General features: G+C 36.7%; 7 protein-coding genes across 9 annotated transcripts; 2 read left to right on the top strand and 5 right to left on the bottom strand.

Moving 5' to 3' along the window:
• The first annotated feature begins 2579 nt into the window (after positions 1-2579).
• Positions 2580-5313, top strand: LOC18019291 (monodehydroascorbate reductase 2). Of its 2 annotated transcripts, XM_024155821.1 has the most exons (10): positions 2580-2698; positions 3048-3119; positions 3247-3298; positions 3377-3457; positions 3547-3665; positions 3782-4001; positions 4103-4221; positions 4326-4451; positions 4548-4688; positions 4758-5313. In XM_024155821.1, exons 1-10 carry the CDS (start codon positions 2645-2647, stop codon positions 5079-5081), a joined length of 1308 nt encoding a protein of 435 aa, XP_024011589.1. In that variant the 5' UTR covers positions 2580-2644; the 3' UTR covers positions 5082-5313. The 2 variants fall into 2 exon arrangements, with proteins under 2 accessions (XP_024011589.1, XP_024011588.1); XM_024155820.1 differs by having other exon boundaries at positions 2584-2698; positions 3247-3457.
• Positions 5314-5553: 240 nt separating this feature from the next.
• LOC18019290 (subtilisin-like protease SBT4.15) lies at positions 5554-8853 on the bottom strand. Its single transcript, XM_006398752.1, has 12 exons — positions 8761-8853; positions 8545-8636; positions 8370-8467; positions 8134-8280; positions 7951-8056; positions 7638-7842; positions 7236-7544; positions 7044-7144; positions 6724-6966; positions 6539-6647; positions 6234-6447; positions 5554-6137 (listed from the first exon to the last, which is right to left on the bottom strand). The coding sequence occupies exons 1-12, from the start codon at positions 8851-8853 to the stop codon at positions 5554-5556; spliced, it is 2301 nt and encodes a 766-aa protein (XP_006398815.1).
• A 260-nt stretch (positions 8854-9113) lies between these two features.
• Positions 9114-12180, bottom strand: LOC18019289 (GDSL esterase/lipase At5g03610). The gene is made up of 5 exons (XM_006398751.2): positions 11985-12180; positions 11676-11885; positions 10231-10508; positions 9615-9921; positions 9114-9519 (listed from the first exon to the last, which is right to left on the bottom strand). Exons 1-5 carry the CDS (start codon positions 12046-12048, stop codon positions 9299-9301), a joined length of 1080 nt encoding a protein of 359 aa, XP_006398814.1. The 5' UTR covers positions 12049-12180; the 3' UTR covers positions 9114-9298.
• Positions 12181-13822: 1642 nt separating this feature from the next.
• On the bottom strand, positions 13823-15311 carry LOC112086821 (GDSL esterase/lipase At5g03600). Its single transcript, XM_024156748.1, has 5 exons — positions 15266-15311; positions 14954-15154; positions 14477-14751; positions 14097-14403; positions 13823-14004 (listed from the first exon to the last, which is right to left on the bottom strand). Exons 1-5 carry the CDS (start codon positions 15309-15311, stop codon positions 13823-13825), a joined length of 1011 nt encoding a protein of 336 aa, XP_024012516.1.
• Positions 15312-15680: 369 nt separating this feature from the next.
• LOC18019288 (GDSL esterase/lipase At5g03610) lies at positions 15681-17399 on the bottom strand. Its single transcript, XM_006398750.2, has 5 exons — positions 17261-17399; positions 16923-17138; positions 16486-16760; positions 16083-16383; positions 15681-15987 (listed from the first exon to the last, which is right to left on the bottom strand). Exons 1-5 carry the CDS (start codon positions 17322-17324, stop codon positions 15782-15784), a joined length of 1062 nt encoding a protein of 353 aa, XP_006398813.1. The 5' UTR covers positions 17325-17399; the 3' UTR covers positions 15681-15781.
• Positions 17400-19467: 2068 nt separating this feature from the next.
• LOC18019287 (polyadenylate-binding protein, cytoplasmic and nuclear) lies at positions 19468-20887 on the top strand. The gene is made up of 3 exons (XM_006398749.2): positions 19468-19705; positions 20033-20298; positions 20521-20887. Exons 1-3 carry the CDS (start codon positions 19611-19613, stop codon positions 20577-20579), a joined length of 420 nt encoding a protein of 139 aa, XP_006398812.2. The 5' UTR covers positions 19468-19610; the 3' UTR covers positions 20580-20887.
• Positions 20888-20990: 103 nt separating this feature from the next.
• Positions 20991-23460, bottom strand: LOC18019286 (solute carrier family 40 member 2). 2 transcript variants are annotated; one of them, XM_024156747.1, is made up of 7 exons: positions 23333-23460; positions 22873-23220; positions 22282-22799; positions 21987-22210; positions 21440-21577; positions 21226-21336; positions 20991-21131 (listed from the first exon to the last, which is right to left on the bottom strand). In XM_024156747.1, exons 1-7 carry the CDS (start codon positions 23458-23460, stop codon positions 20991-20993), a joined length of 1608 nt encoding a protein of 535 aa, XP_024012515.1. The 2 variants fall into 2 exon arrangements, with proteins under 2 accessions (XP_024012515.1, XP_006398811.1); XM_006398748.1 differs by having other exon boundaries at positions 21987-22158; positions 22311-22799.
• Between the last annotated feature and the right edge of the window lie 944 nt (positions 23461-24404).

Here is a 24404-nt window from a genome sequence, read left to right as displayed (position 1 = left end):
AATCTCTCAACAATTCTAATAGATGTTGAATCTCTACGTTCATGTATAAGATAGGCATACTCGTGTCGTGTTCATATGATTTTTACTTTTATTCTTATTTAATGAGGATAAAACAAACATGTATTATTGCATAACACCCCAGAACAGGAAAAAAAAGAAAACTCATGCGGAAAAAAAGAAACAAAAGTTAGATGAAGATGATACTCTCTCTAATGTCATCACTATCTTGATTTATCAATGAACAAAGAGTACCTGGATAGATTATTGAAGAAATCTATGAAGATAATTGACGAAACAGGGAGACAGGAAACGCTGTAGTTTCGTCTTCTGTCTCTTCTCTCTTTTCCTTTGTTGGGTTTTTTGTCGGTATTTTTTCTGAAGAGGATTCACAAGGATTCTGCATTTTTCTGAGCAGTTTGAAGAACAAAAGATGGGACCCATATCATATGTTTGTGGGTCTCATGTAACAACGAAATTAATAAATATTTTGATTAATTCGATGGGGTGTATTGACATGTTGATCACTACTGTTTTTTGGCGCGTCCAATTCGTTGACATGTGTCTTCCGGGCTCATTATTTATATATATATTTTGTCATTAACGAATTTAATTGAAGAATGAAGATTGAAGATTTTTTTACCTGGTATGATTACTTTTTTTTTTAAGAATTAGTTAATCTCTTTTTAGAAAAGGCCATAATGATGGACCTAATGTCCATTTGACAATAATGCTGGTCTTTCATCACTATAAGTCTAGAAAGATAAATATATACAAATCACTTTGCTCGAGGGAACTGTGCTGTTTTTAAGCAATATAAGTAGTATAGAATATTCATAAGCTACAAAAAAAGACATTATTCAAAAGTTTTTTAGTTTTCTTAAGGCTTAGCTGGTTTTCTAAGCATACACTATTATAGTTTTCTTAAAGCTTAAAATGTTCGGAAATCCAGGAAGATCAATAAAAAGGGAAGGGGCCACAATGAATAATTTACCATACTTTTTATATTAATTAGGGTGGTCATCATCATTTTTAGGTCAGTGTTTTTTTTTTTTTTTGCTAAAGATCTATTACAAATGTTTTTCTCAAGAAAAAAAAATGGAAGATCTATCACCAAATGTTGGTTTAAAAGTAACCAACGTTATCAATAATAACCACCATACTATCGCTCACCAATTTTAGTGTTGTTTTTGTGGTGACACATATAACCATGAATACATAGCAGATGTCATTTTCCTCTGTATATGGTCAAGAAATGAAGACATTCTAAGTAGACATTCTAGATTGCCTGGCCATTGTGCATAGCACTAAGCCTGAAACTTATTGGTATATATAATAGATGCAAATGAAAGTTATGTATGAATTTTTTTAAAATAATAATAATTTAGTTGACCTAGGTTGTTAAAGTTTTGGTATAATTTGTATACGGATCCCACAAAGTGCGAACTTCTTAGATCATTTATCTTTTCTATATTCGTTCAACAATATGCAATACGTAAAAGCACTATCAAGTCTTATGAAAAAACTAAAGCTCCCGCGGTCTAGAAAAAAGGGAAAAAATGCACATGGTAATCAAATCCTAACATACTGCAAATTTACAAAATGTTCCTCGAAATCTGAAAATCAGCCCGGCCCATTAGCATAAGCCCATCATTTATACAACCATTGATTAAGATCTTACAGTATATTGTTCTCACATACTGTATTCATCTTCTTAATCATCAATAATGCATGCATGAAAAAAAATCCGTCACCATAAAACCGAAATACAAAATAAACTGGAAAAAAGAACTAGAAACCAATACCTTGGTTTTGAATCTAATTTGCGGCATTGAGATGCAAATACTCAAACAAACCAAAAAAATAATGATATACTAAAAGCGGTAAAATTTAAAATATTTACAAACGGTAGGAAGAATAAAATTACTGGAATAAGAAGTAAATGAACTTTTAATTAAAAATAGAAGATGCTATATTTAACATTAAATCTAGAATAATCAGTTCTGTGGATCACCAGTTCCTACATTTTTATCGATTTGCTGCAGTTTTACTATTGGTCCAGTTACCCTTTGGGTTATTTTATAATACTGGTTCACTGAGACTGATAGATTGATAATCGAATTAAACCTTGTTTCGCATAGATAATTACTAATTGCTAGAATACACAAATCCCGATGTTCCCCATCGACTTCTTAAATACCTATTACTTTATTGGCCAATTTGCGTTATTACTTTATTGGCCAATTTGCGTGATGGTTGCTGACAAAGCAGACTGATGATTCCTTTTTTAATATATTTCTAAATAAGTTAATAAAGTAAAAAAGACCTTCAAATATGAAAGGTATCAATCAATAAACCGGGTCGTACCGGAATGTAAAAATGATTGTCCGTTTCACACCAGCCTGATCTGTCACGTGTAAGTTAAGTTAGACCGGGTCAAGAATGTTAGACGCCTGACTTGATTTTGATTTCTCCGTAAAGCGGGACATCTAACGGCTTAAATTTAGCCACGTGAGAAGATTCCTTCTAGACTGGACAGGTACCCTATATAAACCCCTGACCCAATCACATTTTTCGGATCCAAAGGAAAAAGACAAAAAAGCGAGACATAAATCGAAAGAAATTAGAAGACGATTCCATCGAATCAATGGCGGAAGAGAAGAGCTTCAAGTATGTGATCGTCGGAGGTGGTGTCGCCGCCGTAAGTCGCTGTTCTTCTCGTTCGCTTTTGATTGGATTTGTGTTCTCTCTCTCTCTCTTCGCTTACGAATCGTCACTATGTACTACTCACTGTTTCGCTTTGGATTCCGCACGATTATTCCTTGTTGTTGAATCATTGATGTGTTTTCATGTCTTACGAAGTAGTTTCTGGGGATGATAGTATCTCTAGATCTATTGATTTTTTTTCTTCTGATTCAGAAGAATTAGGAAGTAGATGAATATTGTGCTACTACTATTCGAGAACTTTCCAATTTAAGCAGACGAATCAGACATTTCAAAGTTTTAAATTCAGTTTTCATTTTGTTTGTTTGGATGTTCTGGAATCACAGGGATATGCGGCGAGAGAGTTCTCTAAGCAAGGTCTGAAACCTGGTGAACTTGCTATCATTTCCAGGGAACAAGTAAGTTTCCTCGATGAATTCTAGGACTATTCGGCCTTGAAAGTTTGTTTAGGCTAGCTCTGGCGATTCATATTCTGTATTCTTGTTTTGCTTCTATGTGATTAATGATTTTGGTAATTCTGTGCAGGTTCCTCCATATGAGCGTCCTGCACTTAGCAAGGGATATATCAACCTCGAGAGTAATAATAAAAGATCGATTGGTTTTAGTTTTGTCCTTGCTCGGTTCTTAACTATATTGTTTTTCTCATGGTACACAGATAAAGCTACACTTCCCGGTTTCTATGTCTGTGCTGGAAGTGGGGGAGAGAAACAGTTCCCTCAATGGTACAAAGAGAACGGTGGGTTCTCTTTTGTGTGTGCTTTTAAGCGCTTGATAACACAATTTCTCTCTACTCATAATGTCTATTGCTTCTGTTTTTGTTTGCAGGGATTGAGCTGATTCTGGACACAGAGATTGTCAAAGCAGATCTTGCTGCAAAAACTCTTGTTAGTGGCACCGGACAAGTCTTCAAGTACCAAACTTTGCTAGCTGCAACTGGTTCTTCTGTGAGCACAATCTCTCCCTCTCTTTCTCTCTTCTCTCCTCTTGATTTGGAAGTTTCCGTCCATGTGTTTTTTTTTTTTTTGCATTTCGTCATTGGGAAGCCGTTTAAATTGTGCAGGTGACAAGGTTGTCAGATTTTGGCGTCCAAGGTGCAGATGCTAAGAATATATTCTACCTAAGGGAACTTGATGATGCTGATGAACTCGTGACTGCAATGGACGTAAAGAAAAACGGAAAAGCTGTGGTTGTTGGTGGCGGTTACATTGGTCTTGAGCTCAGTTCTGCTCTGAAGGTTAACAACCTCGAAGTTACCATGGTTTATCCAGAACCTTGGTGCAGTAAGTGGATACTTTAATCCCAATCCAATAACAGATAAATCTCATTCCTATGCTCTCCAATCACTGAACAACTTTCCTTGTTTTGTTGTGTCTTTGAAAAGTGCCTCGGCTTTTCACTGCCGGCATTGCTTCGTTCTACGAGGGTTACTACGCCAACAAGGGAATCAACATTGTGAAAGGCACCGTTGCGGCTGGTTTCAGCACAAACTCAAATGGGGAGGTTAGCAGCTAGCATCCCCATTCAAGCTTCACAAGAACAGTTTTCTCTCTCTCTCTCTCTGCTGATTCAAACAATAATAATTGCTGTTTTGCTTTATGATGCAGGTCGCTGAGGTGAAATTGAAGGACGGAAGAACGCTAAAAGCTGATATAGTGATCGTAGGTGTTGGTGCTAGACCTATTATATCACTCTTCAAAGGGCAAGTTGAAGAGGAAAAAGGCGGTTTGAAGGTTTGCGATTTAAAAATACTTCATTTGTTGCAGTATCTGAGATAGTTTGTGAAGTTTTTTTTATCTTAAACTCATGAGATATTTCTTCGAATGCAGACTGATGCATTCTTCAAAACAAGCGTTCCGGATGTATACGCCATTGGTGATATAGCCACATTCCCAATGAAACTCTACAATGAAATGAGACGTGTTGAACATGTTGACCATGCTCGCAAGTCCGCTGAACAGGCCGTTAAGGTAACAAAACGATAACACGAAATGAGAGTTATAGAATCCAAACTGAATCAAATTGTATGGTTTTTGTAGGCAATCAAGGCCGCAGAAGAAGGGAAATCGATTCCTGAATATGACTATCTTCCATACTTCTACTCTCGAGCCTTTGATCTCTCATGGCAATTCTATGGTGACAACGTTGGAGAAACCGTAATGTTTGGAGATAATGACCCGAAATCGCCTAAGCCGAAATTCGGAAGCTACTGGATTAAAGAAGGAAAATTGATTGGAGCGTTTTTGGAAGGTGGAACTCCTGAAGAGAACAAGGCAATTGCTAAGGTCGCGCGAACACAGCCTTCAGTTGAGAGCCTTAACGTGTTGTCGAAGGAAGGACTTTCCTTCGCCACCAAAATTTAAAAAGACCAAATTGCTTCTAGATTCTGACTTCTGTTATGTGTTAGTGTGAGCTGTCTTGAGATTGAGTGGCTTTTATGTCATTTTGCAACTTAAAAAAATCCACATTTAAGTTTTGGTTGTTTTGGTTGCTTGGATTGTTTGGTTTAGAAATAAACCCCAATAAACTTAAATATATTCGGTTGTATGAGAAAGTTGTGTTATTGATTTGAATTTTTTTTATTTTTGTTTTGGACATTTGTTATCGGGTTCATATGCTTTTTTCAATTTCTTCTCCTCCATCGCATGATTTTTGTTATTTATTTTGTATAATGTATTCAACTCTTTTTTTACTCAACGTATTGGAATGTTCATAATGTTATATGTTTTCAGAAACATTAGAGCAAAGCTAGGTCGAGTTTCATTGTTTCAACAACACTAATATTAAAAAAAAAAAAAAGACAAGACACTAAAAAATTAAAAGCAAATGTATGTTTTAAGGGTAATCGATATCCGACTGAAACAAGAGAATAGGACTTCTCACAAGATGCCCTCTCGAATCATCCCATTCCACAGAAGCCGACAAAATCCCTCTCATCGTCTCTTCCCAAGCTCCATCAATCACAACCTTAAAATTCCTCTGCTCTCCAGGCTTAACAAAACTCATAACCCTAGGCACAACCCTTACTCTCAAGCCCTTTGGTGCCCAAACCCTAGCCACGTAGGTCGACGGTCCGTACCCGACATTCCTCACCGTCCTGTAAAAAACCTCCGAAACTTTAGTCTCCGTAGAACTCACTTGCTTATGCATCGACGGGTAATTTAACCCGTCGGATCCTAGCCCTCGCTTGTTATCCACGCATCTGTATTCCTTAACCGTGTATTCCTTAACCGTCTTGTTGTTACCGCCGAGTAAAAGTCCGATGGTTGTGCTATTGTATCCTTCTTTGCAGAGGAAATTTAGGTAAGAGCTTTCGGTGATGTCGTAGACTAGACCCGGGTGAATCGCTCTTCTCGGGTTTATTTGACCCGACCCGTAACTTAATTCCGCTTCACTGCCTTTGATTCTCATTGGAGTAGCTGTAAAGGATCAATGTAAAGATTGGAAATTTCAATGCTTTTATATAAGAACGTTTTGAAAGTTTTTACTTGATGGTTTAAGCTGAATTAAGTTACCTGTGGTCATTAGGGCGGATTTGATTGCGGCTGGAGACCAATCAGGATGGAATGATTTGACATAAGCTGCTGCAGCTGCTGCGTGAGGACAAGCCATTGATGTTCCTGACATTATGGAGTAAAGTGTTTGTCTTTTGTCGTCTGGATAACCCGTTATCGTTGTTAACTTCGAGTATGCCGCCAGAATGTTTAGTCCCGGCGCTGAAATATCAGGCTGTAGAAAAAAAAAACAGAGCTCAAAATGAATCATTTGCGGATGAACAAAGAGAGAGAGAGAGACAGATAGAGAGAAGAAGAAGAGAAACCTTGAGAATATTGGGGCTGATTCTTTGAGGACCTCTTGCTGAGAAGGAAGCAATCGAAGGAGCTAACATTTTTGTTGTTTGCGTCTTGAAGATAACGGCTTGAGGATTTCTGTTAAGTTCGTTGTGTGAGGAACAAGAACAGTAGAAGTAAGCAGGTAGAAAAAAAAGAGATGAGATTGATTTACTTGGTGGAGTTGATGTAATCAGAGATCTTTGTACCGTCTTCGAAGAAGACATAGGAGCCAGAAATGAGAGTTGAAGTGGCCATATCAGTCGGTTCTAGAAGTTGAACGATCACGCCAGCTCCTTTTAAGGATCTCACAACATGATCTGGACCTCCACGAGCTCCTCCTTCTTCACGTCCTGCTTCACAGTAAACTACCTTCCCCATCACTTTCTCTTCCGCCATTGTCTCGGATTCACAAGTTCTGCAACAATTCACAACCGTTTCGAAAAAAAAAAACTGAAAAAGAAAAAAGGTCTTCTCTCTGTTTTTGAAAATTACCTTGGCTCTCCATAGCCTCCTTCAGATACGTTAGACGCAAGCAAACCGCTCGTGAGAGGGAACATTTTCTTCCTTGGAGAGAACCCGTTTAAAGAAATCCCCTGCATTGAGATCCTTCAACTGTTAATTTACTTGCTTGCCATACAAGCAAGGTAGGTGATACTTGGATTCTTGAAAGACAACTGTACGTACAGATGCGGTGAGTCCATTTCCTAGTTTGACAAGAGTTTCAAACTTGCGGTCGATTGAGTTAGCTGCGACTGTCAATACCCATGGCGCGAGGTTAGAAACCGTAAAGAGAGCAGGACCGTTATTGCCTGCGGAACACGTTGTCACGATCCCTCTTTTGGTCGCGTGAAACGCTCCGATCGCAATCGGATCTTCGAAAAACGGAAGCGAGGCTCCTCCGATCGAAATCGATATCACATCAACACCATCAGAAATCGCCTCGTCGAATGCCGCCATTATGTCCATGTCCGAGCATCCTTCTTCCCAACACACCTAAAATTTGAAAACAGAGCTTTAACTGTGTCAGAGATTCTTAATGCTCCAAGGCAACACAGAGTAATACTAATTGAAAGCGAGAACAAAAACCTTATAAGTGGCTATACGAGCAGAAGGAACACCGCCTCGAGCCGTGCCATTTGCGATTCCGAAGAGGCTAGCATCGGAGACGGAAACACCGGCGATTGTGGAAGATATGTGAGTCCCGTGACCGTCGTAATCCGCAGCGGTTTGTCCCTTGCTATCGAAATGACTCTCTTCTTTGAGGTGGAAGTACTTTGCGCCTATCACTTTGCTGTGTTTTACATTTAATCCAAAAAAAACGAGTTAAGTAAAAAGAAAACAAAAGAGAATTGCAGAAACAGAGGAATAAGAAGAAGATGGAAACAGAGCATTTTTGTACTTATTGCAATGAGTCAAGTTGTTTCCAGTTACACATTTTCCTTTCCATTTAGCTGGAGGAGGTCCATAGCCTTTGTCATCGAAGCTCGGTGTGTCGATATAGATTCCTTTTTGAAGAATAAAAAAAAGTGTTATAAATCTGGTTTTATCGATATCTTTAGATCCAAATTTGAAGTTTAATAACCTGTGTCAAGAACTCCCACAATGATATTACTTTCTACCGCTAGACTTCTTTTGTATTTAGACTCAACAAATCCTAGAAAATCCCATGATCTTGTCGTGTGAAGCTGCCTTTGAGTGTTCTTAAACACCGATACAACTCCTTCTTCGCCTGCATACGACGAAACAGTCAGGGGAAAAAAAATCAACAAACCACATCGAGATAAACTCGAAAATTTTCTAAACGTTTTTGTTACGTACGTGATAGCTTCTCTACTTCATGAGGACAAAGTCTTGCCACAAATCCATCAATGTTCTTCCCGTAACTATACATTTTAACTTCTCTTGCTTTGCTCTCACTGCAACAACCCCAACAAAAAAATATAAAAGTTCTGATAAACTGATTGCTAATCTATGAGCAAGAACTGATTCTCACTCTCCGATCACTGTCACTAGAAGATTATGATGATTTTCTGCAGCTTCAACATGAGACTTCTCAGCTGCATCTCCCATGTACACAATGTAAGGCTAGAAAGAAAAGAGAAAAACAGACCAAGAAGGATGAGAGTAGATTCAGTCATTTAAAACCATTGATTGTCTCATCATACACCAAACACATAATTCACTCTCTTCACTCTTAACATTATTTTACCTTTCTCTCGTCATCTTCCGTGACTGCTTTAGACGCGGTGTTAACAAGGTAAAAACAGAGTATAAACAACCGTAAACGCAGATTCTGAACCATCCCTTTGATATCTGAGATTTGTAAAATTGGGGAGATTTGTTTTTGTTTGAGAAGTAAATTTACACTCTAATGTTAATAAACACAGAGGACAATACTTAATGGCCACGTATCTTTTGGAAACTGTCTTTTTGGGCTAAGTCTTAGAATAAGACTGAGAGTTCTTTGGCGTGTTATTAGGATCATGTTCCACCCTGATTTCCCAGTTTTTATTAGTTTATTAGTTTTTGTTTTTCCCCCTCTTAGTGAAGCTAAAATAGGATGCTAATTAATCATAGACATGAACAAGTTTAGAGATTTTATTAGTCACACAACCGTTAACACACAACATAGAAAACACATATGAATAAAGAGATGCCGGGAAAAAAAAAACAGAGAAAGAACAAACACTGCGGTTTCAGAAGAAATAACCTAAAAAAAAAAGTAGTGTTCTTATTGTGTGTGTTTCTCACGCTTTAATCAAAGAAGAGGTAAGAGTTTCGCGTAAAACAGAGTAAACAGATCTCCATCCTGCTTCTGTAGGGTGACTTCTATCCCAAAAGAAAGCAGATTTAGGATCATCACATATCACATACTTCTTCACTCCCTTTTCATCCACACTTCCACAGCGATACTCGCTGCTCACGCCTACGCAACACGGCTTCAACGGATTCTGAAACGTTGTACTCCCTGCCATTTCCGCAAAACGAACCAAATCAGCTCAAGGAATAAAAGACACGGTTGTTTCTTGTAGATAAACAAAAAAAGACAGTTTTTTTTTTAACCTGGATTGGCTCCTTTGTTCTTGAAGACGGTTAAGAAAGCGTTGTAGAGATCAAGGATGATGAAAGTCGACTGCTTGGTCTCGTTGTTGAGCTTTGCTACGGCTTGTTGCAATAAGCTGTTGTGAAGTTTCACTAACGCGTTTTGTGACTCGTTGCAACGCTGAAACGAGGAGGCAACGGTGATCCCTGGGAGGCAACCGAGCGGCTGCAGCGACGGTACTGCTATTTTCTTCACTCCCAAGGCGTGGAGCCTCCTCAAATTCACCTCTGTTTGATCCACCACTTGCTTTATGAATCCCGGAAATTCCTGTGAAATGTGCAATGAGTAACATGAATAAACTGAAACAGACTAGTTGTACATTGGACTCTGTTGAATTTGCACATTTGACTCTGTTGAACCGGGCTTAAAACGTAAACCGGGTTACAAAGGGAAACAAATAACTTGAACCGGGCTTTAAACTTAAAATTAGAAAGGGTAAAATAGTCTTTAGTTGTAGACCCCTTAAACAGTATAAACTCTTTACTAGCATCACTAATAAAAACATTAGCTAAGTCGGACCAAAGATTAATAGAGATTAACACTATAAATATGAAATGTATCTTTTTTTTTTCTTACAGAGGCAGGGCGGTTTTGGGCGATGAAAGTGGAATAGTCGTTGCCGGCGACGCTGACGAGAGCGACGGAGGAAATAAGGTCGGAGGTAGAGTAGATGTCGCCGGCGGTGAGAATCTTCTGGAAGAAATCGATCTGAGTGGTCATGTTGGGTAATGGAACTTGAGTGTTGAACACTCCTGTTCCTCCGTACGCAAAATTCATACCGTGTAGTAACCGTTTCTTTCCCGCGTAATCTTTCCAGAAATATGGGATTGGTGATTTTATCCCCACGAATTTTGCTGTAGAAAAGGAAAAAATCTGAGATATTTGCATGATTCGAGAAAGAGCATTTACCATAATTCGAGTATAGATTGAAAATGCATGCAGTTAACTTTCATGCTGGAGACTGCAACATTATGCTTCAAATGAGTTAACTTTCTAACATATGCAGTTGTCAGACTCATTAATTAGTACAACTTTAAAACCAGTAGTATAGTAAGATTTGGTCAGTATTATTGTTCCAAGAATCGTTGACAAAAATAAAAATTAATACATTTTCATCAATCCTAAGTAACTTATATAGAAAGACTATTGATATAACTTTTTAGTTTTATGTTAACTAATTGTATGGACTCTGACAGCGCATAAGCTCGTGGTTTAGCTGCTTTTTTTTCTTTTCTGTTTTTAACATCTTTATAGTACTCTTTTTTATTTATAAGAATAAAATGGATATAAAAGAAAAGAAGCATGAACTGTCTTGCTTTATTGATGCTAAGTGGTAGTGGCTATGATAAAAAATTTGGAAAAGCTAACCTTTGGGAAAAAAAAAATATATATATATATAAAGGACAAAGAAGGAAAAAATAATCAGCACCGAATACTATGAATCTAAAAGGAACAAACTGATTATCTGTTATTCATATATGCTATGTCCGACCTCTACATAGCAAGGAAATTAATTTTTATTTTCGGGTGAAAGAAATATATTTTTAAGATCAATAAACCGAAAGTGAAAAATCACTTCAGAAAAAAGCAAAGTGGAACAAGAAGATGGCGAGAAGAAAGAAAGCAAAAGCGAGTCGCGCACTGGATTGACACTAGACCACTCTTCCATCATTGTTTTTTGTACCTTATTTAATACGCGTCATCATTTACATATATATATATATAAATTATGTACCCTATTATTAACAGTTTAACACATGCTGTTATTAATTTAAAAATGGGGCTTAAACATCAATTAGTTAGGTACTCAACACTAATCAATCAGATAACCATTTCCACATAGTCTAATGCTAATCGGGTATATTGTTGCAATACAGCATACTAATTTCTAAAACTAAAGTCAGTAAGGTAAGTAGAGCATGAGACTTTATTTGGTTGGTCTATAAAGTTGATTAAGAATTTAAGTTAGAAATATTGAGATAATATTGCTACTTTATGATTGTGAAGAGGAAGAGACGTACCTAGAAAATCGGTGGCGACGCGGCCGTCGGAGAAACGTCCGGCGGGTTTACCGGGGAAAGTGATACCGTAAGGAAATTTCCAAGAATTAGAGAGAGACTTCCTAATGTTTCCGGTATCGGCGTAAGAATCTCCGAACACAAACAGCTTCGTTGGTCTAAATCCGTACAAGTGATGGTTTTGATTTGAGCCCTCGACTCCATTGATTTCCCCTGCACAAAAAATAAAAATAAAATAAAAAAACTGGGGACATATGGGTTTCAAAGAATCCGTTGTGATGATAACTATAAGATGAGTTTAAATTAAATTACCAAAAATGAGAGAAATGAATAGGAAAAGAGAGAGGCAGAAGAAGAATTTGATCAAAGAATCCATTTTCAAGATTCAGAGCAAAGACTTCACTTTTAGTGACAAATAGAAAGGATAGGAGGGAGGGAGAGAGAGAGAGAGGTAGAGACAGTGAGTGGAAGAGAGAAGATGGGTTTATAGGAGAGCTCTTTGAGAATTGAAATTGGATTGTATTCTCACTAATGTCTTTATAATGGCTTTATTTATATATAGTAAGCCACTACGCCTTAGAATTGATATAAAACGACTACGATCTGGTCATTTTTTTATTTCGATAAAAATCTGGTCAACTTTTGTATCTTTATTCTTTGTATTTATTCATTTTCTGTTTCTCACCATTTGGATTTCTTATTATACTTACTTAAATAAAAAATTTCTTCGATCCAAAAAAGTTTTTGCATTTTTTTCTTATTTAGAGGATTTTTTACATGTTTCCTGGTCTTGGTTAGTATATATGTATACGACTTTTTCTGTCAAAATTGGGCGGTGTAATTAATTTATGTTGTTTAGTTATTTAGCGTCTTAGGGTTATATTTAAAGTGATATTAGTGTTGAAATTGAATTTTCATTTTTCATTTTTCATTTCATTTTCATTCCATTTCTTAGTTTTTTTTATGTTGTTAAAAGATATTCCATTTCTTGGTCTTTGACGTTCATATTTGAAGTCTTATTACTACGGTACGGTTATAGGTCTTCGCTTTTTCGATTCTCCTAATTTGATTTTCTTCATCACACGGTGCACTTCGAATTCGTAGGTGTGCGGATATTAGAATTATTTATTATTTGTCTTTGTGATTTTTATATTCACACGGGGAAAAAACGTGGCGGCCTAATGACACAAAGACTCTATTATTTTAAGTTTTTTAATTAACGTCAATGGCATACTGGCACATCCCCCTTGATTATTGACAAGTTACTTTTTCCCTTTAATTTATTGTCCCAACGAACGTGTTTATTAAATCCTCGTATGCCTTTTCTTATATACCAATATATAGGTTCTTTGATCCCAAAAAAAAAAAAATACCAGTAGGTTTTATTTCTATATATTTTGTTCAGGTTGTATAGTTTTGGAAGAATAGTAACGAATCAATATCTACCAAATACCATTACATATATTAATCAACAAACATAAATAAAGATCCAACGATAGAGAGAGAACAACAACTACGCAGAGAACATACTGAACGTGATAAAAAAAAGCATCAAAAGAGTTGATTAGCTAGATACCAAGAGTTTGAAAGTTTTTTATTTCAGAAAACGACAAATTAACAAATCGTTATTAGGAAATTAACCTGTCAAAAATTAATGGACTTTTAAAATTAATATTTTTAAAATTATTGGTGTTTTTGTTATGGAGTATGCTATTTTATATAATTATTACGGGTGATTTGTGTCATATAATAGTTAAATGAAATGGATAAAACGATTTGAATTGGTCGAATTGCTCTTGTAAGCATGATCAATGAAATAGCTTTATTATTATCTTTTAAATAAATGTCCCATTTAGTTTTTATTTTTATTTGTATTGCGATTTCACCTAATTACTCTATTGAAAAACTCAAATACATTTTGGCGTTTTAGAACATTGGAGCAACTGATTTTGGGATGGTTAGCTATTAAATATTATTAAATTCAATAAGCATCGATGCTTATGGGTCTCAAATAAGCATCGCTTCTTCATTTTAATTACTTTTTTCATTTTCTTTTTGGCTAAGTATCGATGCAAAATGGGCTAAGTATCACGGTTGCTGATGCTTTTAGATACCGAAAAGTGGTTTTTATGCTTTGGTTAAGGACTCGGTTAAAGGGTTCCTAATACCGAGTAAACCAATTTCCATCCTTCTTGGGTAGGGTGAACTATATCCCAAAAGAAAGAAGACTTAGGATCATCACATAAGGTATACATCTTCGCACCTTTAGGATCCACACGCGCACAAGCGCCTTGGCAGCACGGCTCCAATGGGTTTCTAAACCTTGTGCTTCCTGCATTTCCTATAAAACTAGGGTTTAATATTAAAGGTCAAACGTGAAACTTACGTTACTAAAAAAAAACTTACGTTACTATGGATTTTCACCTTTGTTGTGCAAGATGGTCATGAAAGCGTTGTGAATATCAATGATAAAGTAATGCTGCCCCTTCTTCCTAAGCCTCGAGTCTTGGTTAAGCTTGGCTACGACTTTTTTCAACGAATTGTTGTGGACTTTCACCAATTCGCTATATGACTCGTTGCAACTCTTGTATGAGGATGCAGCGGAGAAAAAGGGGCTGCATCCAATCGGCTGCAGCGATGATATTGCTATCTTCTTAAATAGCAGATCTCCCAATGATTTCATTCTAACGTACAAATTATCCATGACTTTCTCTATGAATGCTTTCAAATCCTGCATGCAAGATGCAATGAAGATAAGTTATGAATATATACATGATGCAATGAAGTGCATGAATGTTTCTTACAGCGGCAGGGCGGTTTCGGAGGATGAAATCAAAATAGTCGCCTCCGGCGTAGCTAATGAAAGAGACGTCGGAGGGATGAATATCTTCCGGAGCGTAGACACGGCGGGCGTGGAGAAGGTCAGCCATGAAAGTGACCTGAGCAGTCAAATTAGGCAGTGGATCAGCCGAAAACACTCCTGACCCTCCGGACGCAAAATTCATTCCTCGTTTTAACCTAAGTTTCTTTCTCCCGTGACTTCTCCATGGATACGGCGATTCTGCACCCAAAGTATTTGCTGCACACATACATATATCCATCCACGGACCAATACTAGGTAGAGTTATAACTTTATTTAACTTTCGACCTAATTAATGATATACTTATTAAAAAGAAAATGTTTAAGGAAAAAGAAGTGTATAGTAAGAATTTCTCAAAGGTTAGTTTACATTTATCATCGATATACTGAGAGATAGAGAGAAGAGAGAAGAGAGAAGAACCTAGAAAATCGGTGGAGGTGAGACCATCAGAATAACGGCCGGAAGGTTTACCGGGGAAAGTTATACCGTAAGGGGAGATCCAAGACTCTGCATCTTGCTTCGCGTTTCCCGTATCCGCATATGAATCTCCGAACACAAAGAGCTTCGGACTTTTGTTTGGTCCAGATAGCTGATTTGAACATATTACTTGATTGATTCCTCCTGCACATTTTATTTTTAAATAAATAAAAAATCATTCAAAATTCCGCCATAGAGGTTTTAGTAGAATCTGTCGTGATGAGAGAGCGCTATAAGAATATTATTGTACATTACCAAAGAAGATACAGAGTGAAAGGAAAAGTTTCATCAGATTATACATTTCAAGATAGCAAAGGCTTCTCTTTTTTTTTTTTTTCTTCTTAGGGACCAAAAGAAAGGGAGAGGAAAGGGAGAGTATGTGGAGGAGAGAACCTTAGGGATTGAAATTGAAGTGTTCTTACTCATGTCTTAATATAGACTTAGGTAACCTTAAAACAAGTAACTTTTAAGTGTAGTGCGCGCGTGTGTGTTTCTATGATTCATTAGAGCGTAAAGAAGAAGCATGTATTCTTATCATTTAAAATATTTATATTGGCTATTCATCATTGAAATTGTTAGTAGAAATACTAAACCCTAATCGTTTAAATTTCAACGTGAACTTCAATCATGATGATTACTGATTAGGTTATGTGCGAATGAGATATATATATACTCAAAATATGGAGAGATCGATAACAACTATAAGATGAAGAAAAGTTAAAATCACAAACACATATCGGTTATTGATCCTAAAAATCGAAAAAAGTGGGTTTATGGTTTGATCAAAGACGCGGTCAGGTTTTTGCCTAAAACTGAGTAAACAGATTCCCATCCTTGCTGAGTAGGGTGAAGTCCATCCCAGAAGAAAGCAGACTTAGGATCATCACATAACCTATACTTCTTCTCACCCTTATCGTCCACATGCGCACAACTTCCTTCGCAACACGGTTTCAACGGGGTTTCAAACCTCCTACTCCCTGCATCTCGATACATAACATATCACAAGAAAGCGTTATTTAAAAAAAAAAAAAAAAACTGCTTTTTTATCTATTAAGGATCAAAAAATGTATACCGCCTGAATTCTCTCCTTTGGTCTTGAAGATGGTCAAGAAGGCGTTATAGAAATCAAAGATGATGAAAGTAGAATGGTTGGTCTCATTGTTGAGCTTGGCCACTACTTGCTGCAACAAGGTGTTATGGTAGTTCACCAACGCGTTAAAAGTGTCGTTGCAACCCTGCAACGAGGCGTATAGAGGGAGGCATCCGAGCGGCTGCAGCGATGGTACTGCTATCTTTTCAACTCCAAAGGCGTGGATTCGCCTCAAATTCACCTCTGTTTGATCCACCACTTGCTTTATGAATGCTGGTAGTTCCTGAGAGTTGCAATACAGGCGGAAAATCAATAACGAATAGATGATATATTTCCTAACCTAATATATCAAATTATTGTTTAAAAGTTATATAAGTTTTCTTACAGCGATAGAGCGGCTTAGTGTGAGATAATTGGAGTAGTCGTTGCCAGCAACGCTGACGAGAGCGAGAGAAGAAGAAAGGTCAGATGGAGAGTAGAGATCATCGCCGAGGAGATGCTCGAAGAGATTGATCTGAATGGTCATGTTGGGACTCGAACTCTGAGTGTTGAACACTCCCGTTCCTCCGTACGCGAAATTCATTCCGTACCGTAACCGTTTGTTTCCCGCGTAATCTTTCCAGAGGTAAGGGATTGGTGATTTTATCCTCATCAATCTCGCTGCACCCGTATATCCACCAACATATATATAGTTTGTATGTTCATTTAAAGGGTATTATTTTCAATACAGAGGGTGTTCATTTGAAGTTATCAAAGATAACGTTTAATAGCATTAGGCTCGAAAAAAAGGAAAAGACTAATTAAGGATAAATGAAGAGGTACCTAGAAAATCGGTGGAGACTCGGCCATCGGAGAAACGGCCAGAGGGTTTACCGGGGAAAGTGATACCGTAAGGGACTCTCCATGACACAGCGTGAGACTTCTTTATGTTTCCTGTATCAGCGTAAGAATCTCCGAACACAAACAGCTTCTTTGGACCGTACAAGTGATCATGATATTGATGATGCTGATTTGAACCCTCGACTCCATTGATTTCTCCTGCCCAAAAAAAGGGTTCCATCATCCATATATAACTAACAAATCGTAACTTGTGAAATTAGTCATATGGATATTACAAAATCATTTGTAATGAGAAAAATATGAAGATAAGTGTAAATTACCAAAAAGGAGGGTAGATGAAAAGAAGAGTAACAGTGAGAAGAAGGGTTTTATCAGGGGATCCATTCCCAAGATTTAGAACAAATGCTGCGAAATGGAGAGAAAGAGAGAGAGTTATGTGGAGGAGATGGGTTAAAGGACTGAATATGCCAAATTAGGCATGGTCCCAAAGTTGAGTATTTTTTGAAATTCAACAAATAATAGTAACCACATGTCTACAGATCAAGCAAATAACAGTGAACTTTTTTTAAATATGGGTCATGATTATTTTTTTTTTTTATAACATAGTAGTTTTTTTTTTAATAAATCAATAACACTACCTAACATCCTACCAAATCCTATTACCAACAAATATTAATTTTACAATAAAAAAATTACCACGTAAAAGCCGTGGAGGACTAAAGATTCTCCTCCTTTCTCTTCGGTACCAAAATCGGCTACATTACACAAATTTTTTGACACTACTAACAAATTAAACATTGCCATCTCAAAAGCTTTGACCAAATCGTCACAACTTACAGACAAAGGCTAACACAATAATGCATATATATCTTTTATCAACGCCATGGCATTCGTCTGAGACCAAATTTCGGTAACCAGTCCGATGGCATCCAACTTTGATGAGGAAAAAAAAAAAATCCAAAGAACTCATGATTTGTATACCGGAACAAATTGTTGTCATCTGAGTTTAAGAAGAAGCTTCTACCTCGGTGAGAGGTTTTTGTAGAACTCTTAAACATGTATTTGTAGCGCCCGTGTGAACGCAGCATATGTTGATTTAAATCATTCTCATTTCAACCGTTGAGATCAGTCCATGAGAATGGACCCACATTAATGGCCCACGCCCAAGTTATTGTGATATGCCTTTTTAACAAATAAAATATAATTTGACGGTTGCGATATTATGCAGGAATTTCGACGGTGTGGATCAGTTATATAAGGCATTGTACGGCCCAATTACAGTTGTCTTTTCGTCTTCAAGCAATCGACTCGGGATGGTGTGACACCGAAAAGGAAGGTCGAGTTCGAATTAATTTGCGAATCAACAAATATTGGTGACTTGATCCTCCTCAATGTTTCTGGGCTTTTGTTCTTCTGTTTCAAATCTGAAAGCTGGCACACAAAATCGATGTTAGGGTTTCTCGAATTCGTCTTCCTCGCTGCTTTGAGCTATTGATGATTTACTTTTTCTTTCTTCAAATACTTACATTTTATCTCTCTGTCTCAATAGTATCTTCGATAGCGTTTTCATATCAGTGAATTTAAATCTACTGCATCGGAGCCTCTAGGCTTGTTTTTAGTGGGAGTCTTAATTTTTATCTTTCTATGGTATGTTTAAGTACGTATTATTATTCTGTATGATGGATGATAATAAAGCCCATTAAACTTGAACCAAGCAAGTCGAAATGAGAAAAGCCCGAAGCCCATACCGCCCATTTATAGAAGAAGTAGAGGAAACGACGACGGACAGAAGGGGAACCGCAAAACTCAAAACAATTTTAACGTTGAAGTTAATTATTATTTTTTAAACCAATTCCATTTACTTAGAAAAAATTTCGCAAAGCTGTTTAACTCCCGCTTAATACTTAGCTCCAAGCAATTTCTCAAGTAATATTTATAATTTCATGCAAGCTCTTATTTGATTTTTTTTTTTTTATCAGATTTTTCTTTTCAGTATGCATAATTTCTATTGGGTCTATAGAAAAGAGAGGTATATAACTAGTATCAACCACCGATTCACCTAACGTAGACATTTATCAGGTTTATCAGCCAGTCTAACTAAATTAAAATTCTTTAGTTGAAAAAAATCGTTTGGGTTTTTTCTTGGACATATTCTCATATAGTAGTATATGATTAAAAGGTTACTGATTTATCTATTTACTTTCTCTGTATGTACATTGCACATTGTTTAGTAAAGCAACTGGGGTAAACACAATTTAGGTTTCAAATTATTTATTTATTTATGTTAAAGATAATGTCCTTTAAGGTTCAAACTGGAAAAGGAATCTGTATGCGTCTGTTTCCTATTCACACAAAAGAATCACATAACTCTTACATATAGGATGGAAATAGAAAGCAAAATTAATTATAAAATCTGGACTTGTTAGCTAACAATAATTAAACACGGTTTCCAATTCAGTAAAAGCATTAAATGAGAACAAATTATTATACATGATCAGAATATAAACTGACAGTCTCCATCTTCTCCATATACATGAATTCCTTTTTTTTTTTTTTCTTTTTTTCATTCTTCACTTTCTCCGTCTTTGATTCTATAATATTCTTGATAGAAGCGTGAAAAAAACAGAGAACGATATAGATTTATATAAATAATTGACGGGACATGAGTACATGACGTCATCGCTGGTTTTATTGATGCTGGTGACGGCGGCGATTGTATTCGCTACTAAGTTTAATGGTCTTCCGCCGTGTCTACTCCGCCACAGGTATGTACGGACTTCCACAACTCTCTTTTTCGTCTCTTTGTCTCTTAACGTAAGTGTCGTTTTCACACCAAACGGGAATAATTTGGCTCAATTTAATGTTAGTTAGTTTAATGCACACTAAAATCTTGATCGATTCGAATTTAATTGGTTATACCTATTTGTCCATCCTATACTGCTAACAAAAGTAAATATTTTTTTTATAAATAATTAGTTAATAAAATTTTCATCACTCCTTTTAGTTAATAAAATTTAAGTGTATCTGAATACACATATACTTTTCTATTTTTGGTACCAAGAGATACATTACATACATTTATCACTGTGAAGGTGTGGAAGAGAGCTCAAGATGAATAACAATGATATTCACAGATCTTCTCTTTGTCCAAGCCAATTCGCGAGTTTGTATTTAGCAAATATCGATCCACAAGTTTCTGAAGAAACGTTGATTCAGATGTTCTCGGGTTTCGGAAAGATTATAAGTTCATTTCTAGCGAAGGATTTCAGAGGAGAGTCGCGAGGATTTGCTTTCATTGAGTTTGAAAGCGCAGATAGCGCTGGACAGGCCGTGGAACATATGAACGGAATGTTAATAGGTAAAATTTATGCCAAAAATTAACATTCAAGTGACAGTAAAATTTGGAATTAGTATATCTTTGATTAAAGACACAAAGGAGGGTGTATATGATCACATTTGTAAGAGGTCAATATATGGATGAGTTGAATTAGAATCACTCATGACCAATTACAACTTTAAATACCAAAACAATTCTATGAAATCTGTTTTAAAATACATTTTTTTCCTACTTGATGAGTAGGTCAGAAGATTCTATACGTTGAGAGGACACCAAAGGTCGACGACGGTCAAAATATATAATAATCTGGCGTGGGTTAATGGCATATGTGATGTCGTTCTATGTAAATGTATAAGATGATATAGGTTTCATCCATTATTTATAATAAAATCTACTGCTGAATAGAAATGGTTTAGTAACAAAATTTGTGAAAAAGATAAATTCCCACCTTGTTTTATGATTGTAAATTTTCGATTACAAAAGGCTGTAATAAAGGAGTGGAGAAATCGTCGACCAAAAAAAAGAGAAGCGAAATCGTCGATTTATTTTCGGCTATAAATTTGGTCGTCAGTACATTTCTATAAAGTAAAAGGGTGCGCTTGCGGAAAGAAATAAAATGATGATTTGAGATGTGAAATGATGGCACATTCTTTATCATTACATGTTTTTCTTTTTTAATGAGAAGGGAGTATAGTAATTAAGTTGAATTATATTTATGAAACAAAAAAGTTGTTCAATAAAGGAATCTTGTCCAAGTGAAATATATGTTTTCTGATACGGTGGACATGAACTGTATAGAGAATCCCGGCTAAAGAAACCGTACTAAACGAGAATAACGTCAATATCCTGAAATCCTGAAATCACAACACCCGAAACACAAATATAACAAAAATTAATGAAAGTGAAATAATAAATCAACATGTTTTTACTGGTTAATTGAATTTTTACCTTAGGATCAGACACAATGATACCCAAAAGATTAGCCATCAGGTCAAGAGCCGCTTGCAACGAGTTCTGAACACCGCCAACCACACAACGGTCTGATTCCGGTACAAGATCCTAAGACAATGTTCCCAAAGCATCATCACACACTCAACCGAAAAAAAAAAAAACAAAAACTTTGAAGCAAAACATAAAAAATAGCTTTACTATATATTCATACCTGCATTTGTTGGATTACGGCTAGATCGAACATCCACAAGCCAAGCCTAGACGCAGCAACCCCAGCCATGAGCATGTATGATGCTATTTTCTCTGTCTCAACCCATATCGATCCAACACAGACCAAAAGACAGGTCCACTAGAGAAAAAAGAACCCATTTTTGATAACATTTTCAGGTGAACCAAAGATCGTTTCCTATATAGTATTGACACATTAGATAGCCTCAAACAAGGTTTTTATTTAGCATACGTACATCTTATATATACGTAGGATCAGGATTAGGTTTTTGATTTTTCTTGGTCTTTTAGGTGTTCTTGTAATAATCTACTTAGGCTAGTATTTTGTGGAGGTCTTGATTGATTAATAACCCCAGTTTTGTATCTTTCTCCTCTGTTTTTAATAAATCAATAGAAATCTCAATAAATCTAAGATTATCATACTCCTCTGTTTCTTTCTCCTCTGTTTTCGATAACAATATAACATTGCATTTATACCTAGTTTGCTTGATGTCAAATTTGGATTAGTATCATCATATATATAAAGATACCTGAGACCAGAAGGACCAGAGTCCGGTTCTAAGCGGCGAGAGACGGGATTGCATGAGAGGGTAGACGACAGTAGCAGCTAGTCCAACACCTGCGCTGATTCCTCTGCCTATACCAATGATATAAGTAGGTATCCCTTTCCACTCCAATGTCGCCGTCATCAATGTTCCGAAACTGTTGCAAAACAAAACTATATCATATTCCAAACACAAGAGAGAGAGAGAGAGAGAGAGAGAGAGAGAGAGAGAGAGAGAGAGAGAGAGAGAGAGAGAGAGAGAGAGAGAGAGAGAGAGAGAGAGATCAAAAGAGAGAAGTCAAAAGGAAACCTGAGGACGGTAAAGAACAATAGAGCTAGAGCAACTCCAGGGAGCACAATTTCTTGGTTGAGATAATTCCTCCAAGCAGCAACAAAAGAAGATCCAGAGATTCTCTCAAGAATCCTCATGATTCCGCTTCTACTTGGTATGTTGTCCTCTGAGGTTGTTCCCTGCAAAAGAGGAACATGAAGATAACGAGATGCAATGTCTGTCTCTTCTGCTTGCGTTCGAGACATTAACCTTGAACTCCTTCTCGCATCGCTTTGTACTATCGCAGGAACACCACTATACACAGAGATGAAGAGCCAATACTCGATCCACACGGTTATAGTAGCCCAAGCCGCGAATGTGATCGCTGATGCTCTCAGAGAGACAAAGCTAATGATCAAACCAGTGATAACCGGAGACAGTAGCTTCGAGCTCAAGTCAATGCTTCTAATCACAGAGTTCATTCTTGTTAAAACCGCCGGCGAATGACCTTCCGACATAACCACAACCCTGTAATAAAAAGCAAATACAAAATATCATATTTTCCACTTTATATGATTCGAAACTAAACCTTAGTTTTTACCAGTCTCGTTCGATGAGAATGGTGCCTGCAAGAGTGGAGAGTACTCCGACGGCGCCGGAAAGATTCGTCAACACGACCAACGTTGCGAAAAGCGGGAAATTCTGAGACTTGAGATCAGGAGCAAGCAGCAAAGCAACGATTGCAACACCAGCAACAATGAAGGAGAGGTTTTGAGTTACAAGCCAGAGTCTTAGAACTTTAACATAGCTCATTCCATCGATCATTTGCCCTACGATGGGACCGAAAATGGCGGTCGAACCGGATTCTACAGCACCGTACATCGCAGTGAGAAACAGAGAGTTTGGCCAGAGGTAAATCATATACAGAGCCACTGAGAATTCCCATGTTCTGCAATTTCAAAATTTCTGATATATATATATATATATATACATTAAATATAATTAAAGAACCTATCTTACGAAAAATCATACTCTTATATTAATCTAAGATTTGATCAGACCTTGCACCCCATCGAGCAAGAAAATAGCCAAGATAGAGAGATATCACCATGGGACGTGGTAACAATGGCTCTTCTTGTTGTTGTTCTTCGTTTGATAGAAAAACCCTAGTTCCTGTCTCCGTCTCCATCTCTGCTGATTAAGTTGACTCTTTCCTCGGAATCTCAGTTGAATCTGAAACTCATATATATCGACCAAAGCGAATTCAGTGTTCATTGCATGTCACTTGCCTCTCTAGATTTTCATTAATTGAATGGGTGCAATGCTACTAGTAAAACCATAGATGGAATGAATAACCAAATAAACTTGAATTATTTCATAGGGCGTGCTATTTTACAACAATCCTTAGTGATATCTTATCACATTACGTGCTGTTTAAGGAAAAAAATTAGCCTAACTATACGAGAACACCAAATATGTATTGGTCGAACAACACCAAATTAACGAAAATTAATTATTATACAACTATCTTAATATGCATAGCGAAATAATGAACCATTTATTTTTCTGAAATATGCCCTTTAAAAAATAAATACATATTTTTTATAGTTTGGTCGAACCACGAGAAATTAACGAAAATTCATCTCTAAACCACTGATCAACAATATGAGTTCTGGTTTATCACTTTTGCATTTGATGTCTATAGATAATGTATTAGACATGTAACAAATCTTCCTGAAAAAAAATAGAACGGCAAAAAAGAAAATTGAAATCGGGCTTTCAAAAAGAAATTGCCATCGAAATACTGTTCGACTCCCAACGATACACCCCCATGAAAACAACAATCCGAGCTCTTTTCTTGATTCAAAAGAATATACAATAGCTCAAACGGAAAGGTTTAAGAAAACAAAACGAATATCTTCAAGGGGGGGGTAGAAAGTTAGAAAAAAAACCTCACACAGCACACGAGAGCTTGGAAGATGAATGATCGAAGCACCAAATCAAAGTCGTGGAAATTAAAGCAGAAGCCGAGAGACGGATTTTAGGGCATTAGTGTGTTGTTATTAATATACTCCGGATATTTTCCTGATTTTGGCGTCAACGATGATCGGATCTATATTATCATTATTAAAT

The sequence above is a fragment of the Eutrema salsugineum genome, unplaced genomic scaffold (assembly GCF_000478725.1).
Source record: "Eutrema salsugineum unplaced genomic scaffold, Eutsalg1_0 scaffold_2, whole genome shotgun sequence".
In the NCBI taxonomy this organism is placed as follows: domain Eukaryota; kingdom Viridiplantae; phylum Streptophyta; class Magnoliopsida; order Brassicales; family Brassicaceae; genus Eutrema; species Eutrema salsugineum.
Note: the sequence above shows the minus strand (reverse complement) of the source record. Positions and strands in the feature narration are given on the sequence as shown.

Coding starts and splice junctions, on each gene's coding strand:
- LOC18019291 (XM_024155820.1), top strand. CDS start 2,645: ATGGCGGAAGAGAAGAGCTTCAAGTATGTGATCGTCGGAGGTGGTGTC. Junction 3,666..3,781: donor TAGCTGCAACTGGTTCTTCT/GTGAGCACAATC, acceptor TAAATTGTGCAG/GTGACAAGGTTGTCAGATTT. Junction 4,452..4,547: donor AGGAAAAAGGCGGTTTGAAG/GTTTGCGATTTA, acceptor CTTCGAATGCAG/ACTGATGCATTCTTCAAAAC.
- LOC18019290 (XM_006398752.1), bottom strand. CDS start 8,853: ATGGTTCAGAATCTGCGTTTACGGTTGTTTATACTCTGTTTTTACCTT. Junction 6,967..7,043: donor GGAGGCTATGGAGAGCCAAG/GTAATTTTCAAA, acceptor GAATTGTTGCAG/AACTTGTGAATCCGAGACAA. Junction 6,138..6,233: donor ATCCGCCCTAATGACCACAG/GTAACTTAATTC, acceptor GATCCTTTACAG/CTACTCCAATGAGAATCAAA.
- LOC18019289 (XM_006398751.2), bottom strand. CDS start 12,048: ATGGATTCTTTGATCAAATTCTTCTTCTGCCTCTCTCTTTTCCTATTC. Junction 11,886..11,984: donor ATTCATTTCTCTCATTTTTG/GTAATTTAATTT, acceptor TTTTTTGTGCAG/GGGAAATCAATGGAGTCGAG. Junction 9,520..9,614: donor GAACAAAGGAGCCAATCCAG/GTTAAAAAAAAA, acceptor CGGAAATGGCAG/GGAGTACAACGTTTCAGAAT.
- LOC112086821 (XM_024156748.1), bottom strand. CDS start 15,311: ATGTATAATCTGATGAAACTTTTCCTTTCACTCTGTATCTTCTTTG. Junction 15,155..15,265: donor TTCACTCTGTATCTTCTTTG/GTAATGTACAAT, acceptor TAAAATGTGCAG/GAGGAATCAATCAAGTAATA. Junction 14,005..14,096: donor GACCATCTTGCACAACAAAG/GTGAAAATCCAT, acceptor TAGGAAATGCAG/GAAGCACAAGGTTTAGAAAC.
- LOC18019288 (XM_006398750.2), bottom strand. CDS start 17,324: ATGGATCCCCTGATAAAACCCTTCTTCTCACTGTTACTCTTCTTTTCA. Junction 17,139..17,260: donor TTCATCTACCCTCCTTTTTG/GTAATTTACACT, acceptor TTTTTTGGGCAG/GAGAAATCAATGGAGTCGAG. Junction 16,761..16,922: donor AGTCTCCACCGATTTTCTAG/GTACCTCTTCAT, acceptor ATACGGGTGCAG/CGAGATTGATGAGGATAAAA.
- LOC18019287 (XM_006398749.2), top strand. CDS start 19,611: ATGACGTCATCGCTGGTTTTATTGATGCTGGTGACGGCGGCGATTGTA. Junction 19,706..20,032: donor CCGTGTCTACTCCGCCACAG/GTATGTACGGAC, acceptor ATCACTGTGAAG/GTGTGGAAGAGAGCTCAAGA. Junction 20,299..20,520: donor TATGAACGGAATGTTAATAG/GTAAAATTTATG, acceptor CTTGATGAGTAG/GTCAGAAGATTCTATACGTT.
- LOC18019286 (XM_024156747.1), bottom strand. CDS start 23,460: ATGGAGACGGAGACAGGAACTAGGGTTTTTCTATCAAACGAAGAACAA. Junction 23,221..23,332: donor CTTGCTCGATGGGGTGCAAG/GTCTGATCAAAT, acceptor TTGAAATTGCAG/AACATGGGAATTCTCAGTGG. Junction 21,337..21,439: donor CCGTAATCCAACAAATGCAG/GTATGAATATAT, acceptor ACATTGTCTTAG/GATCTTGTACCGGAATCAGA.